The 14,547-nt window shown below is 45.0% G+C and overlaps 1 protein-coding gene across 30 annotated transcripts in view; it reads right to left on the reverse strand.

Moving 5' to 3' along the window:
* mbnl1 (muscleblind-like splicing regulator 1) overlaps window positions 1-14,547 on the reverse strand; it is a 45,136-nt gene that overhangs the window by 22,194 nt on the left and 8,395 nt on the right. For 28 of the 30 annotated variants that reach the window (XM_071926852.2, XM_071926851.2, XM_078287607.1 and 25 more), the window contains exon 2: window positions 6,671-7,700. The exons of 1 other annotated variant lie outside the window; for it this stretch is intronic. In XM_071926852.2, coding sequence (XP_071782953.1) covers window positions 6,671-6,844 — 174 coding nt within the window. In that variant the 5' untranslated portion in view covers window positions 6,845-7,700. Of the gene's footprint in view, window positions 1-6,670; window positions 7,701-8,127; window positions 8,160-14,547 lie in introns of all 30 variants that reach the window. One more of the 30 variants, XM_078287594.1, reaches the window with a different exon arrangement.

Consider the following 14,547-nt stretch of genomic DNA (forward strand, 5'->3'; position numbering starts at 1 on the left):
TGGGTGGAGAAAAAAAAGCATTTCTTACAAATTGTAAAACTTCTCATAAACTCGTGCTCTGTAATAACAGCCTGTCTCTTGGAAATCTAAATGTTTTAGCCAATAAACACCTGTATCCAATAAATCCCTGGAGATAAAACCACCATTGATGTGACTGAGTGCAGATGCAAGTTAGATTTGATTTTTCTGTCACTTTGTTTTACATTATTTAGCGTTGGAATCTTGGCTTAATGTGCAACTTCAGTTAAAAAAAAAAAAAACCTGGTCATTTTTGTTGTTGAAGCAATCAAACCCCCAGGCTACTGTTGAAGGTTTTATAGTATGTGTGTGTATGTTATCTCTGAGAGAGAGAGAGAGAGAGAGAGAGACCCATCATTGTATCAGTGGTGCTATAAAGGGGCCCAGTGTGATGGAGGGACAGGGACGACTGACACTGAGAAGAAAGACAGGCTGTTGTCGTTGATGTGCCGTCACACAACCTCACACTAACGCACAGCCGCACTGATCTGAGCAGGACCCTGCACTGCCACCACAGACAGGCGTGCACACACCATGGAACGAGCAGGCTAATGAATGTCTCTGTGTATGTTTGCGTGTGTGTATGTGTGTGTGTGTGTGTGTGTGTGTGTGTGTAAGTCAGGGTTAGATTGTTCCAGATACAAATCGCTCAAGCATGAAAGTGAGAAAGACATAAAAATAGACAGATCAACACCGGGAGACAGACAGAGAAGATTCTACCCGCTAAAATAAAAGCCCCTCTAATACGATTCTTATCTAGTGAAACCTGCTCATTGTCTGCTGCTACAGAGAAGATTGTGCCAACTAAACAGAAGACACTGTGATATGAACAGCTCTCTTTTAGTAAAAGCCGCTTATTATGGATGGCTGAATCCATGCCTTGTTAACTTAAAGGTGTGAAATATTCATTGTGTTCTCTCGGAGCGTTGGATTTCTACCAGTGGATGCACCCAGCAGATATTCCATTAAAAATCCAATTAGGATGGAGATTCCATCCGTAGACGATAGACGAGGAGGCTCGTATGGATCCACGTCTGATTAAGATGGAGTCAGTGTCTGTCTGTGTCTGTCTGAATTATATCATCACTGCAGCACCCTGCCTGGAGATTAACGTGATGTCACTGAAAACAAAAGCTTGCCGTTCGCCGGTGCGATGGCAGCATAATCCTTAAAACACATTTGTCATGGTCAGACTTTATGACACCGTGCAACAACGTCACGTTTGTTCTTCTTTCCTTGAATATTCAAAGTTTTCTTTGGGCCAATAGTTTTTGGCAGAATATCCAGTGAAGGAAGCAATGTGAGGAAGCATACTTGTTATCCATTTTCTACTGCTGTTCTTCTGTGCAGCTTCCACAAGCCCATCTGTGACTGTTAATTACCGATAAACAACGCATCTAGATTGTGCCTAGATGTGGCACGAAGCGTCCAAGGATTTGTGTCTTTTTCCATTTTTTTAAATCTATTTACACTCATGTTTAATACATCTTGGAACTCTATCTAGACAAACTCTATTTACTGTAAATGCAACCTCGACGCATCTTGTGACTGCATGGGGAGTCTAACCCCCAGCTGTAAACAGAGTTTAAAATAAGACTACGTTCAGCTAAATTAGACACTTGGAACAAGCTAAGCTGTGCTCTTCTGCCTCGGTTAGACCAGCTCATCACTGGACGTCCCACACTAAAACTCCTGTCTACGTGTGGCCGTGTGCAATGTGTGTTTGGATGTTCTATGCAGTGTGTGACAGCTGTGTCAAATACACATTAGCCTTCTGACCTCATAACCATGCACACAAACACACACACACATACACACACACACACACACACACACACACACACAGTAAGACATGCAAGGATTTTACTGACGAGAGACTGGTTGGAAGTTTTGTTTGAAATTAGAAAAAACACTGTCGGCTAGCAACGCTGCTAATATTTACCTCACATGTCTGTCTGGCCAGCCACCACTCAATGTGTGTGTGCACGCGCGGGCACGTGCGCGCGAGTGTGTGTGTGAGCGCGCGCGCATGTGTGTTTAACCCAACTGTTCCGACTAACCACTGAACATAAACACGCTGTCAAAATACAGTCAGCAAAATGAGAAGAAAGAGATAGAGAGAGAGAAAGAGAGAAAGACAGGAAGAGAGAGAGAGGGAGAGAGAAAAAGAGAGAAAGACAGGAAGAGAGAGAGAGAGAGAGAGACCAAGACAGAGACAGACAGAGATAGAGATAGAGGCAGTAAGATAGAAACAGAGAGACAGAGAGAGATAAATAAGAGGTATTTACCCGCCCTCAGTTCAGCAGGAATGTAATCTTGGCTCAGAACATAGTAGTAACACTAAGAAACACACTGCAACAGCACCACTAACAGATAAAACACACACACACACACACACACACACACACACACAACGCACAACGCACACACTTGGTCTCTCTCAGACATTATGACAGTGGGTGTGTCAGGCGAAGAGCTGGCAGGTAGACAAAGTACAAGGTCTAGTCTGTGCGTGTGTGTGTGTGTGTGTGTGTGTGTGTGTATGTGTGTACGTGTGTATGTATTCAGACTGTTACCTCTCCATGCTACACCACTCTCCTTTTTTATGACAGGCACGGCGGTGTGGGGGGGTAAACAAAGACCTGCTGCTGCTGGGTTCACATAGGGTCACGGTTGATGTCACTCCAGCTCACACCACAAAGGCCTGTGTGTGTGTGTGTGTGTGTGTGTGTGTGTGGGTCTAACAGGATGTAATGTGAACCATCCTGTCCAGAGATGGGTGTGGCCTGAAGTAAATGAGGTGAAAACCAGACTGAGCGGGAAATAAGGTAGACGGAGCTAGCAAGATGGGAGGAAAAAGAAAAAACAAACAAGAGAGAAAAGGAAGAGGAGTGGAGGGGGAGTAGACTAGAGTAGGCTTGCATCAAACTAGTACGGTACAGTGTGTCCCACAGGTTGGCAGCCACAGTCATTGGTTGGCAGTTTACCTTGGCGGGGGCGTGAGGCTGCATTGTTACAGTTGATTTAGTGAGCTATGAGCCCGGCATCTCACATTTTTTCAGACTAAAGTCTCTCATTCTAGTATAAACAAATGAGGCTGTTAGCTAAGTTGGTACAGCAACATAAGCTGACTCTTATACTCCCATTTGATTATCGCTAGTACAACATACAGCTGATTACAAATACCTTACTTCTCTATTGCGTTTGTGTCATAAACAGAGCGACTGTCTGACCAATACCAATACTGAGCTGCATCATAGGTGCAATGAATTATCGTCATTGCAGTTCACAGCATTAAATGGTTTTGAAATCTACACCAACAAGAAACAACAGGTTTGAAACCCCCGCTTTGTGCATCACCGCATACAAAATGATTCTAAACTAACTCTCTCGGCTGCTAATTTACCTGAACTTGCCGCCGAAACCTCAACCCTATATGGAAAACACAGTGGTTGCGAAAGTTTCCCACCTGCCTCATTAGTTATTCTCTTTGCCCTCACATTAGTGTATTTCTAAACATTTAGTTGTAAATATGACCAGTTTATACAGATTTAGAATCTGCGTATCTCACCTAACCTATCTGCTTACTAGTTAATCATTAATAGAGAAAGTTCCAAAGCTGACTTTAGATCAGGGAGTGCAGGCAGCCATTATCCCTCTCCAAATATTTACCCCACAGCGACATAGCTGAGCTATCTGCTCTCTACCAGCCAGATACACAGCCAACAGACTGGGCTGCACTCTGGGTTTAAGGCCAAGTGCAAGGCCAGTGCACACCCACGCACATGCATGTATATACGCGTGCACACACACACACACACACACACACAAACACACACTCAATTTTAATTCTATTTATACCGTGGCCTGGATGAAAACTTGGTTCTGATTGCCCTGCCTGATTGATTGTCTTGCCTGGGGGTATATTACCCTCATCTGATTGCCGTCTTGAAACATCTTCCCATGAAAAATTGAGATTTAACTGTTTCTGCTATTTCTGGTACAAATATATTCCCTGCTCTAATTCCCCCAGCATGGACTCTCCCAGCTTGGTTTAGTGCCTGGTGCATGGTGTTTGTGTGCGAGTCTGTGTCTGCATGTGCGTGTGTGTCTGTGTGTAAGTGTGTGTAGCATGAAAAAGGAGGCCAGAGTGAGTGGCTGTTGGGGAAATGACAGGGTTTGGGTGTGACCTGCTCAGCTATGCACTGGTGATCATGTGAGACCTGTTCTAATTATACACTTCTCAAGAAGAAGGTCGATCCTCTCTCATGGGCAGAAAGTGTGTGCGTTATGTGTCCATGTGTGTGTATCCATGCGTTTGTGTGTGTGTGTGTGTGTCTGCAGTAATAGAGAGCAATGTGGCTTGGTGTAACACAACTAAATGGCAAATGAGATCTTTGTCCTATTTCAAACATTGAACACTCAACCAGTTTGCGAGTGAAGTAGGACAAGCGGTTTGTAAGAGAGAAACCTTAACAAAATGTGGTGCACATGTCTGCGCCTGTGCATGTCTGTGTATGTGTGTGTGTGTGTGTGTGTGTGGGTGGGACTGCGCTCTTATCTACTGGTGTGTAAATGCAGGTTTACAGCCAGCATATCAACAGCCATCGCATCTGATTTCCTCCTCTCTCTCTCTCTTTCTCTCTCTCGCTCTCTCCTGCCGTTTCCACTGAGATTTCCGAGACCTGCTCTGTTTTTCATTACCAGTGGAAAAAATGGGGCAAACGGTTAAAAAAAAAGTATCGCCCGTCTCCTTTAATACACAAGCCCTAGTGGGAGGAGAGTCCAAACGACTAAAACAGGCCCCTCGGTTCCCCCAAAAAGCCTCCCTGTCTGCCAGCCGCTCCTTTCCAACGGCTGACCTTTACCTCGGTGTGAAAGAGAATGTTGAAATATCGTTTTGCCACGTTCACATATCTCTCTCCCCCGGCTTCCTCACTTCCCCCCACTCATCCCTGCTTCCCCTCCTCCGCTCTTTCATCCCTCCGCCTGCGGATAACAGCTCCTTTGCTTTGTCCGTGATCGTCTACATGTGGTCGGGCCCTTGCTATTAGGTCACTGTGCTGGACGAGGGCCCTTGGCAGCCAGATAGTCAGGAGAACACTGTACTTTTGATCAGCGTCGTCTGTGTGTGTGTGTGTGTGTATGTGTGTGTGTGTCTGAGTGGGTGTGCACATGTGCCTGTGGGCGCATGTGAGCGACACTAAGCCGTTGAAGGGTTCACTTTAGCCTGTAACTGTTAAACTCACTATTAAACACAAACACACACACACACACACATACATGCACAGGCATTAGCGCATTGTGAGGAAACTTGGGAAGAGTTCAGCGTGGGCCAGACAATGTTCCTCTGTCCACATCTGGCTATAAACAGTGTTTTCAGAGTCAGCTCACACACGCCGGCCTAATCCTAACCCTGCCCTGCTCTCACTGCCAATGACCACGACTCAACAACGCCTGTAGGGGCAGAACACAAGCCGAGGGAAAACTAATATCTTGAACTACTGCTATATAAACTAAACACACTGAGGAGCTGTGTATGTGTGTGTGTGTTTGTGTGTGTGTCAGGGCAGGGACAGTGAAGGGAAATTTAGGGTCGAGGTCCACCCATCTCTAGAGATCTTGTGTGCTGATAGAAAGAGAGATTGTGAGACAGAGAATGAGAGAGAGAGAGAGAGAGAGAGAGAGAGAAAGAGAGAGAGAGAGAGAGAGGTGTTTGCTTTCCTGCTGCCACTTAAAAATAGATGGAAAATTACTGCATACGGTGCCCCCACTCTGCCCCCAACCTCTCGCTCAAACACACACGCAGACACACACACACGCACACACACAAACACGAACCCCCCCTCTAACTGCCCCTAGGCCTCCGCAGAGGAAGTGGTTTGACTGAGTGAGAGCTACAAGATGACGCGAACGCTTCACTCCTCTCTGGCTGCTCAGTCGTGTTGTTGCTCAGGGCGTCCATGTGTGTGTCTATGTATGTGAAATGGTATTTGAACAACCTCAGGTATCTGCGAGTATTTTCCTATTCAACGACTGGCTAAGCTCTCCACGCATCTGTATTACACAGAGAGACTGTGACCCTGAAAATAGCACTCAGCCGCCTTCACCGCTTCCACAGTGTGAGAGACTGTGCCGATGTTAGGCTCAAGTAACATGGAAATTCATGCGACTGTGTTTATGTACGAGGAGTTGGAAGTGTGACTGAAACGAACGCAATAAACACTCGCCAAAAACCTTTAGCCCGTCCTAGAAAATTCCACAGCGCAGTGTTACAACGTCTGACTTCTGCTTCCTGAATCTAAGCAGTTGCAACTCCCCCACACCCCCCCCCCCCCCACCCCTCTGTGCCCTTGGTCACATGTTCCAGTCACCTGACCAGAAATAGGCGGGACCAGAGAGAGCACATGCCGAAGGCAGATGGTGCGCTGTTTTAAACCGAGGCCATGTGGGAAACCCTTTACTGCTTGTTCACCTACACTCTAGCATGATATATAGGCATGTAGACCACAGCTATCCTCTGCTTGTAACTCCATATATTCTCTCAAACTGCCTGTTGGTCTGAGTGTGGTCGGTCTCTTGCCTGTGTCTGTGTCTATTTCCCTGTCCGCCTGCCAGATGCTGTCTATCTGATACTGTTCAGTATTCTTACCTTAAGTGAGTCGAAGCAGGCGATGACCCGTCCGTTCTCCACCTGACAGCTCTTGGCCGGGTGGGCGAACTTACACTCCTGGTCGGAGCGTGAACACGTGCCCCGCTGGAACTCCCTACACACCTCCAGTGTCAGCCACTTTGTGTCACGCATGTGCGCAATGTTCATCGCCATGGCAGCAAGTTGGCAAAAAAGTATTCCAAGCTGAGATGGGTTTAAGCGTGGTGGAAGTGCCCCTATTGTTTTTAATCCACAACTTAAAAGTTCTCTTTTGCTTTATTTGTTGTTGTGGTTACTATCTGTGGATGTTTGTGTTACATGAAGTTGAAATGAAACATTCAAAAAACAAAAGACGGTTCCTATTGATTGAGGAGACTCCTACTCCAAAAAAGGTGAAATGTTGCAGGACGTCGTTTCTCTGTGAATGTTAATGGGTCATTTTCCTGTTCAATCCACCACTGAAGAAGGGAATAAATCCAGCAGACAATTTCACCTGACAATTAACTTGTCACTTTCTGCTTGACTTGTCTCTCTCACTGTTTATTGCTCTCTTACCTACAGCATTCACAATCCAAGGCTGCAAACAGAGGGTCAGGCCAAACCAGAAGCCCTCTGTCCGGGTGCAGTGAAGCAGGCAACACAGAGGCGATAGTCTGGGTGTAGTCTGCTGGAGGTGGGTTAAGGACACTGTGGACCGAGTGGAGGCTTAGAGGGTCGAAGGCGAGGAGGGTTAAAGGCAAGGCGGGTGAGATGCTGCGTGGGCCTGGATGTGGTAAGGCTGGTCAGTCTGGTGAAGAGGGCTGAGGCTGGAGCCTGGCTGCAGTGAGGGCAGAGAGGAGTGGAGGTGGTGGTGGTGGTGGAGGAGGAGATGAGCGGGCGAGCGGGTCTGGGCGTAGGCCGCGAGGAGGGTGTGGTCGCTGTCCTTGTGCTCGCGTTACCGTGGCAGCAAGCGAGCGAGGCAGGGGGAGGGTGGAGCTTCAGCTGTAGAAGCAGGTCAAAGCTGCAGCAGACGTCAGGGAAGGCACTTCCTCTGGGGAGAGAGAGGGAGAGAAGAAGGAGGAAAAGAAAGAAAGAGATTAATCTGATGATATCCCACCAAAGAATACATTCTGGTTTATTTTTTCTTCCATGTAGCCCTCACTGGAGGTTCTGTTTTTGCTCCACTCTGACCTGGAGCGCTACTCCGAGTCATTCTAGTCATGCCACCGCTAAGCTATGCAGCTGTGGGAATGAAGAATATGTAAAAATGTCAGCAATGCAGGGGTGTCAGCTAAAACAAATAAAACTTTCACCCGCCCTGCGCTCTAAACACACATGGTGCGCACACACGTTCATCACGCCACGCCACACACAAACACACTCTCACACAGAGACAGAAGTGCACAAAGCAGCCATTCACCACTTTCCACCACTTCTGGTCGAAGCAGGAAAATCAAATCAAATCCCATATCACTTACAGTTGAGTACGGCAAAGCCGGTCATGGCAAATCTATTTAGAAGAGAAAGAAAGAGAGTGAAAGTAAGGGGAAGTGGAGGCAGGGCATGAGGGAGAGGAGGTTAGTCATTTCCCTTCTTGCGAAGCGGTGTGCGAGTGGGGACCAATGAGAGCCAGCGGAGTTGCAGCAACATTCTGGGCTGAGCGCCAGGTGAGAGCAGGGGGAGGAGCAAAGAGGAGGTTGACCTGCCGCCACCAGGGAGAGCGAGAGAGAGAGAGAGAGAGAAAGAGAGAGAGGCCGAGACCGAGATAGTCCAAACTAATCATTCTCCTTGCTATGACAACTACCTGATTCCTTGCAGACAGATGGTAATACGATGATAAATGTCTCTCTTAGCACAAACAACATTGCACAAAATATCCTGGCAAATATTATTCATTGTGAACTCAAACATTTCCAAATGAGAAGATACCATCGTCATCAGAGCAATACCACGAGGGTCTCAAAGAGATGTGAACTCGCCTGCTGTGATAATATCATGTTTATTATTCTGCTTTCATAAACCAAAATTCCCATTTGTCACCATCACACACAGATGAGATCATGGGTGGAAAAGGTTTTTTTTTTTTTCTTTTTTTTTTTCTTCATGGTTTTGTAATGTTGCCAGTGTTTTCTATTTTTGGTGAAACCATTGTACAGGGTTTGCTAGGGGAATTTGAATGATTGGGATCCCAGGGGCCCATTCCTCTCTTATCACAAGGGCAGGGTAACTCACCACGCCCTATCTAGAGAAATCGCCTTTCCCAGAACAGCATGTGCACCTTCAGCAATGCTACGAACCACCACTCACTACAACACTGCAACACTGTACAGTATATCAGACCCCTGCAGCAGCACTGCCCAGGTCATGATGACCCAGCAACATGGATTATGTTTACAGAGAGAGGCAAGGGAGAGAGAGCAGGAGAGAGAGCGAGAGAGAAAGTGAAAGAGAGAGAGAGAGAGAGAGAGAGAGAGAGAGAGAGAGAGAGAGTGAGAGTGAAAGAGGAATCGGCCTAGCTTCACCTTGGATGACCCCCAGGACAGCAAAAGTAGCGTTGCTGCTAGAAATGACCTTTGGAGTGCAAGCGTAATGGTAACATATACACTCCATATACACACACCCATGTGTACACACACACACACACACACACCAAGTTATCTCCCATGTCATGCACTCTGGAGCAGACACCAGACCATACAAGAAAATAAACGAAAGGTTCAATTAAAAAAGCAACAACTATATATTCACTTTGTATATTGCCTCACTGCTCAATATTTTTAAAATACAGATAATGACATTGTTTTAAATTTTGCTATTTTTTTATAATAACTTCAGTAATGTTCCTTCGTCAGTTTTACAGCACTTTCATGCCAAAAACATTTTGAGTGAGAGTGACTGGATTGGATGTCTTGCTTTGGAATGAGAGTCCTCAAACACAGACCATGCCATTCTTTGTTTACATTACTAGGGGCATGTTTCTATTCCCATGAACTTGCTCATTCATCATTTCATCTTTATTCCTGTGAAAATGTCAACTCAGCCAAGTCTAAACTCTCTGTGTAACTCGGTATGCCCCGGGACGTGTGATTTTAATATCACATCATGTTGATGTTACATGTGTTTATTGCTACAGCGCAGTCTGATAGAGCTGATTGCAACACACACTTTTACAACCCAAATATACTTTTTAATGAGATGAAGTACAAGGGGGCAACGCAGAGCAAACTAAAACTACATTTAGGTGGACTATCTTTGACCTGATCAGACAGAACTCCAACCACAGCTGGAGAGGAACTAATGAGGTGGAATAGTAGCATCCATTATAAAACTAAAGGCGCCATGGGCTGACTTCAATCAAATGAGAGAATGTGATGACTTGATGCATGAAAAGCTGATGCCCCTGTGTTCTGGCTGACTGCCTAATCTGTTTCTATGGTTTCTACTAGGGGGGGTATAACTTAAGGGGAAAACTGAATTTGAAAAAACGTTGTGTTCGTACCAATCTTAAGAGTATGTGTATTTCAATTTGTGGGGTGACTTTGTGGAATGGTCTTGATGTAGAACTCAAGCAGAGTAAAAATATCAAACAGTTTAAGAAGATGTACAAAAAAACAATTTTCGCGAGGTACAGGGATGAGGAAGGGGCCTTGTTTGTCTCAAGAATGTGACGCTCGCTGATGATGACGTTGTTGTTATTGTTTTTTTGTTTTGATTTGTTTTTTTCCCTTTGTTTTCTCTCTGTGAGTGTTGGGACATGCCGGATGGGCACCTACAAGTTGATTATGTATAAAGAGGATGAACAGAGAGTATGTATGTATAAAGACGATGAACATAGAGGTTGATTATGTATGTATAAAAAGGATGTACATAGAGATTATGTATGTATAAAGAGGATGTACATAGAGATTATGTATGTATAAAGAGGATGAACATAGAAGTAATTATTTAAGTTGTGTATGATGGACACTGGGGTGGATAGTTGGACTATAAACATTAAGTTCATTGATTAAGTTTAGAAAAGGGGTAGGACCAAATAAGTATTTTACTTCTTCCTACTCCATTACGGACATGTAATATTTATTTATTTATGTTGTTTATTGAGAATTTGTTGTATATGTTTACTGTTAATTTTATTGGTTATTCTTGTTTTGTTTTCTTACGTATATATATATATATTTTTTTTAACATGTTCGAAATAAATCTATTCTATTCTATTCTATTCTATTCAACTAAAGTCAGACGAGCAGATATGTGCCTGCGGACAGAGAGGCAGTATAGCACGGTATAAGACAGTGCCAAAGTGTTAATGGGCCCTTATTATGATCCATCATGCCTGGACATGGGCATCCTTCCCCTATTGATTGCTTCATCTCAATGGTCTTTCATGTCAGTAAGCCACTCCCTTTATCTAATTCCACTTAAAATGTCTGTGCCATTTGTCTCCAAGGCATCCAACCATTCATTTCAAAAAGATGGCTTTATTTACTGTGGTTTGTCTACTCTTTTGCTTTAAAGTCACACTGCGATGTATTTCGATGCGATGTATTGTTGAAGTGGGATACAGATTTGAGACGTTCGGTTCCGGAAGCGGCCCCCAGCCTCATAGGGATTTTCATTTTAGCGATAGCCGGCATATTACACAACACAGATCCCAGGGAGTCTCCGAGATTAGAAAACAATACTCAAGGTTGCTGCAATGATCTTCGGTACAAATGTTTCAACTTCGTGCGAAACTGTGTTTTTTCTGTTGCTTCCGTGTTTCAAACGGCACCAAACACTACAATATCCATGACCCTTTAAGGCTGTTGCTATGGTCACCGACTGAGACGATGGAAAGCAGTAGAATAAAGTGCAATGTACACTCCTGACCAATGGGTACAAAACACTGGATCATGTTCTTCTTGTCTTAACACTGTAATGCTAGGTCTATCTTGTATGACTAGCTCTAGATATACTATGTCTCTTCCACCTGACAAGATGACCATGCGACAAAGCTTATTATGCTCTCCCAGCTCTGTAATTGGGGGACTTTTATGGCGCAATTCTCTCTGGGATGAGCAGTTTATTTACCCCCTAACGGCCATATGTACACAGCCTTGTACCTTAGCTTTTTTCTCCATTTATGCTAGTTTTTTCAACGCAGCTGCTATTCGTTGGAGCTGATGGGTAATTTCGTAGCGGTTCAGGTCATTCAACTTTTGGAACACTCCAAATGCCGTGTCACGTGACAATGTGAACGCAAAAAATGTATAGGGTTGTTGCTTCCTGGAACTTGGAAATAGTCACACCCATGGGGAGGGATCATTCAAAAGTGTAAACCAATGGGATATCAGTTAGGGAGGGAGTTATTTGATGGGAGGGGCGGGACTGTTCAAAAGTGATGGTTTTCTTGGTTGGAATATTTATGTACGACTCCTGTTACACGATGAAGTCACCACTAAAGATTTTCCATTTTCCAGGAAGTAAAAGTAATGAGATTTTGATAGAATTTTTTGTCATTTTCTTTGGCATAAATTGTCAATTCGGTGTATGGTATGAAAGAATGAGCTGAAAAGGCAAAAAAGTCATTTTTCATTTCAGTGTGACTTTAAGTGTGGAATTCATACTGTTTTAAGCTGTGGATAGCACCGTTCCTCCACTCCTTTAGTCTTCCCGTTCTTTCCACCCTCCCCAGCGCTCTTTCTCCATCCCTCTGTCTTTATGCCCTCAATATGACTGTCTGGCCAGCGCTCTCTGCCAGCATCCTTAGCAGCACTCCCTCAGTCTCCAAGGTCTCGCAAGTTGGTGCAAGGTCAACAACACTGGAGGATGGGAACATGGAGAGAGAGGGGGAGAGAGAGAGGGGGAGAGAGAGAGAGAGAGAGAGAGAGAGAGAGATACTGTGCTGCCTGTTTCCCTCTCTAGGACACGTGGTAGGAACATGACGTGGCTGGGAGAAGAGAAGAGGAAGTAAAATCAGCGAGTCCAAGGAGGCGTAATTAGCACATCACCATCAGCTCATGGTCATGTGACAACAGACGCTAACATATGCCTCAACAGCACAAACAATTTCTGAAATAAAAAGCAACACTGCCTGACTTTTACTTTCTCTTGGTTATGAGTCAGAAAACAAATCTGTTCTGAATGAGTCAAAGACGCTGTCGGAATCCACCCTTCACCTAGACCAAAAGTGCAGACTATGCATAAAATCTGGCAGTGATTTGCACAGTGGACTGTGATGGATGGCGCTCAGACATTATGAGGTATCCTTGAACACAGAGAGGTGTTTTGTTATGAAGGCATGCCCCAACCAATGGAAAGTTACAGCAATGGAGGCGAGGTGCTAGTTGCTAATCTGGGCTGGTCTTGGAGTTGTCATTGTGACTAACTGCTAGAGCTGCTCCCAGACAACAAGAAAGAGGGTGTGGTTCACAGTTATGATAAGGCTTCCTGGGAAATGACTGAGTGCTACATTATTAGTCTAGCCTAGCATAGCCTGACATCACAGGTCATGAGTTACTGGAGGCCCTACTCTGCATAATCACCCTTCATAACAAATGGAACAGGGGGTTAATTGATGTAGCATGGGTAGAAATCAAAGCAGAAGCAAAGTATAAGATGTTTACACTTTAAATAGGCTATACTAGCACTCACTGGTCATACAACCTTTGCTATAGCAACCTAGCTAACAAACCATAGCTCCTAACCAAAGCTTCTATTTTCTGCTTTGACTGCAGAGAAAGAGGCGGCAGTTTATCGCCTTTGGCTTGGTGTTCTTCAGTAAAAGGAGTGGTTTCAGCATATTGACAGAGGTGGAGTCAGGGTGACAGTGTGCTGAGACAGGTCATCACAGTGGAGGACGTTGGAGGAAATGCAACACCACAGCCCTCGCTGCCGCTGCTGCATGTGCTTTGAATATCACACGCCAATACTGCCCTCTCTGACCCTTGCTCATACATGCATGCGCATGCACACACACATACACACTAATGCATATATGGACATGTGAGCACGTTCTCTCCCTGTCTCTCGATCTCTCTCTCTCTCTCACACTTGTGCACACAGAGTGAGAGCTGCTACTCTATCCACCATGTCTTTCCTGTGACACGCAGCCATACATCCCAGAGTAAACAGCGTCTCCTTGACGATAGCACCTCCCGTGTTGGTTGAGAGATCAGGTTGAGAGTTAGGTCTGGATGAAACGACCGCAGTTCAGGCCGAAGACAAGGGCTGGGGCTACAGCACACAGCCTTAACACAGGCAACCAACATAGGCTGGAGCCTTATAAAGAATTGATGCCAGCTTCTCATGGATACACGATTTATTTATTTATTTTGATTTTTTTTCCCCGTATGAATAGAGTTTGACTCAACGCAGCTCACGTGGACAGGAAGATGAGCTCCACAGGGCGCTGCTGAAATAAAATCTCTGCCACTGCGTGCTCATCCAAATATCCTCACCATAGTCGGTATTGTTACCATCCTCCTCACCGTCCTCATCATCATCGTGTCCTCACCTTTTCTTAGCTATTAGTTTAGCTGACTGGTTTGTCACTGGATTAAGTAATGTGGCAGTGAAAGAGAGTTTGTGGCTAGGAACGCACAACAAACAATGCCTATTGATTCCTCTTGAGAGCAAACCTCTGGAGACAATGAGATCTCTTGTGTAGCACGCACACACACACACACACACAGGCCTATACAAACATACACAAACCACCATGTGTCCTGTGTACAGGATTCTTAGGTTATGGTGAATATCTGACTGTGTGCGACACTGCATCTGTGTGTTTTTCTGTTTGTGTGCCTGTGTGTATCTGTGTGTTAGTGTGTGTGTGTAAGGATGTATTAAACTCAATGGACAGTGAGGATAATAGCTGGCCTTATGGTTTAATGAGTGGGTCATTGGCTCACATTTAT

This window comes from Centroberyx gerrardi, chromosome 13 (genome assembly GCF_048128805.1).
Source record: "Centroberyx gerrardi isolate f3 chromosome 13, fCenGer3.hap1.cur.20231027, whole genome shotgun sequence".
NCBI lineage: Eukaryota > Metazoa > Chordata > Actinopteri > Beryciformes > Berycidae > Centroberyx > Centroberyx gerrardi.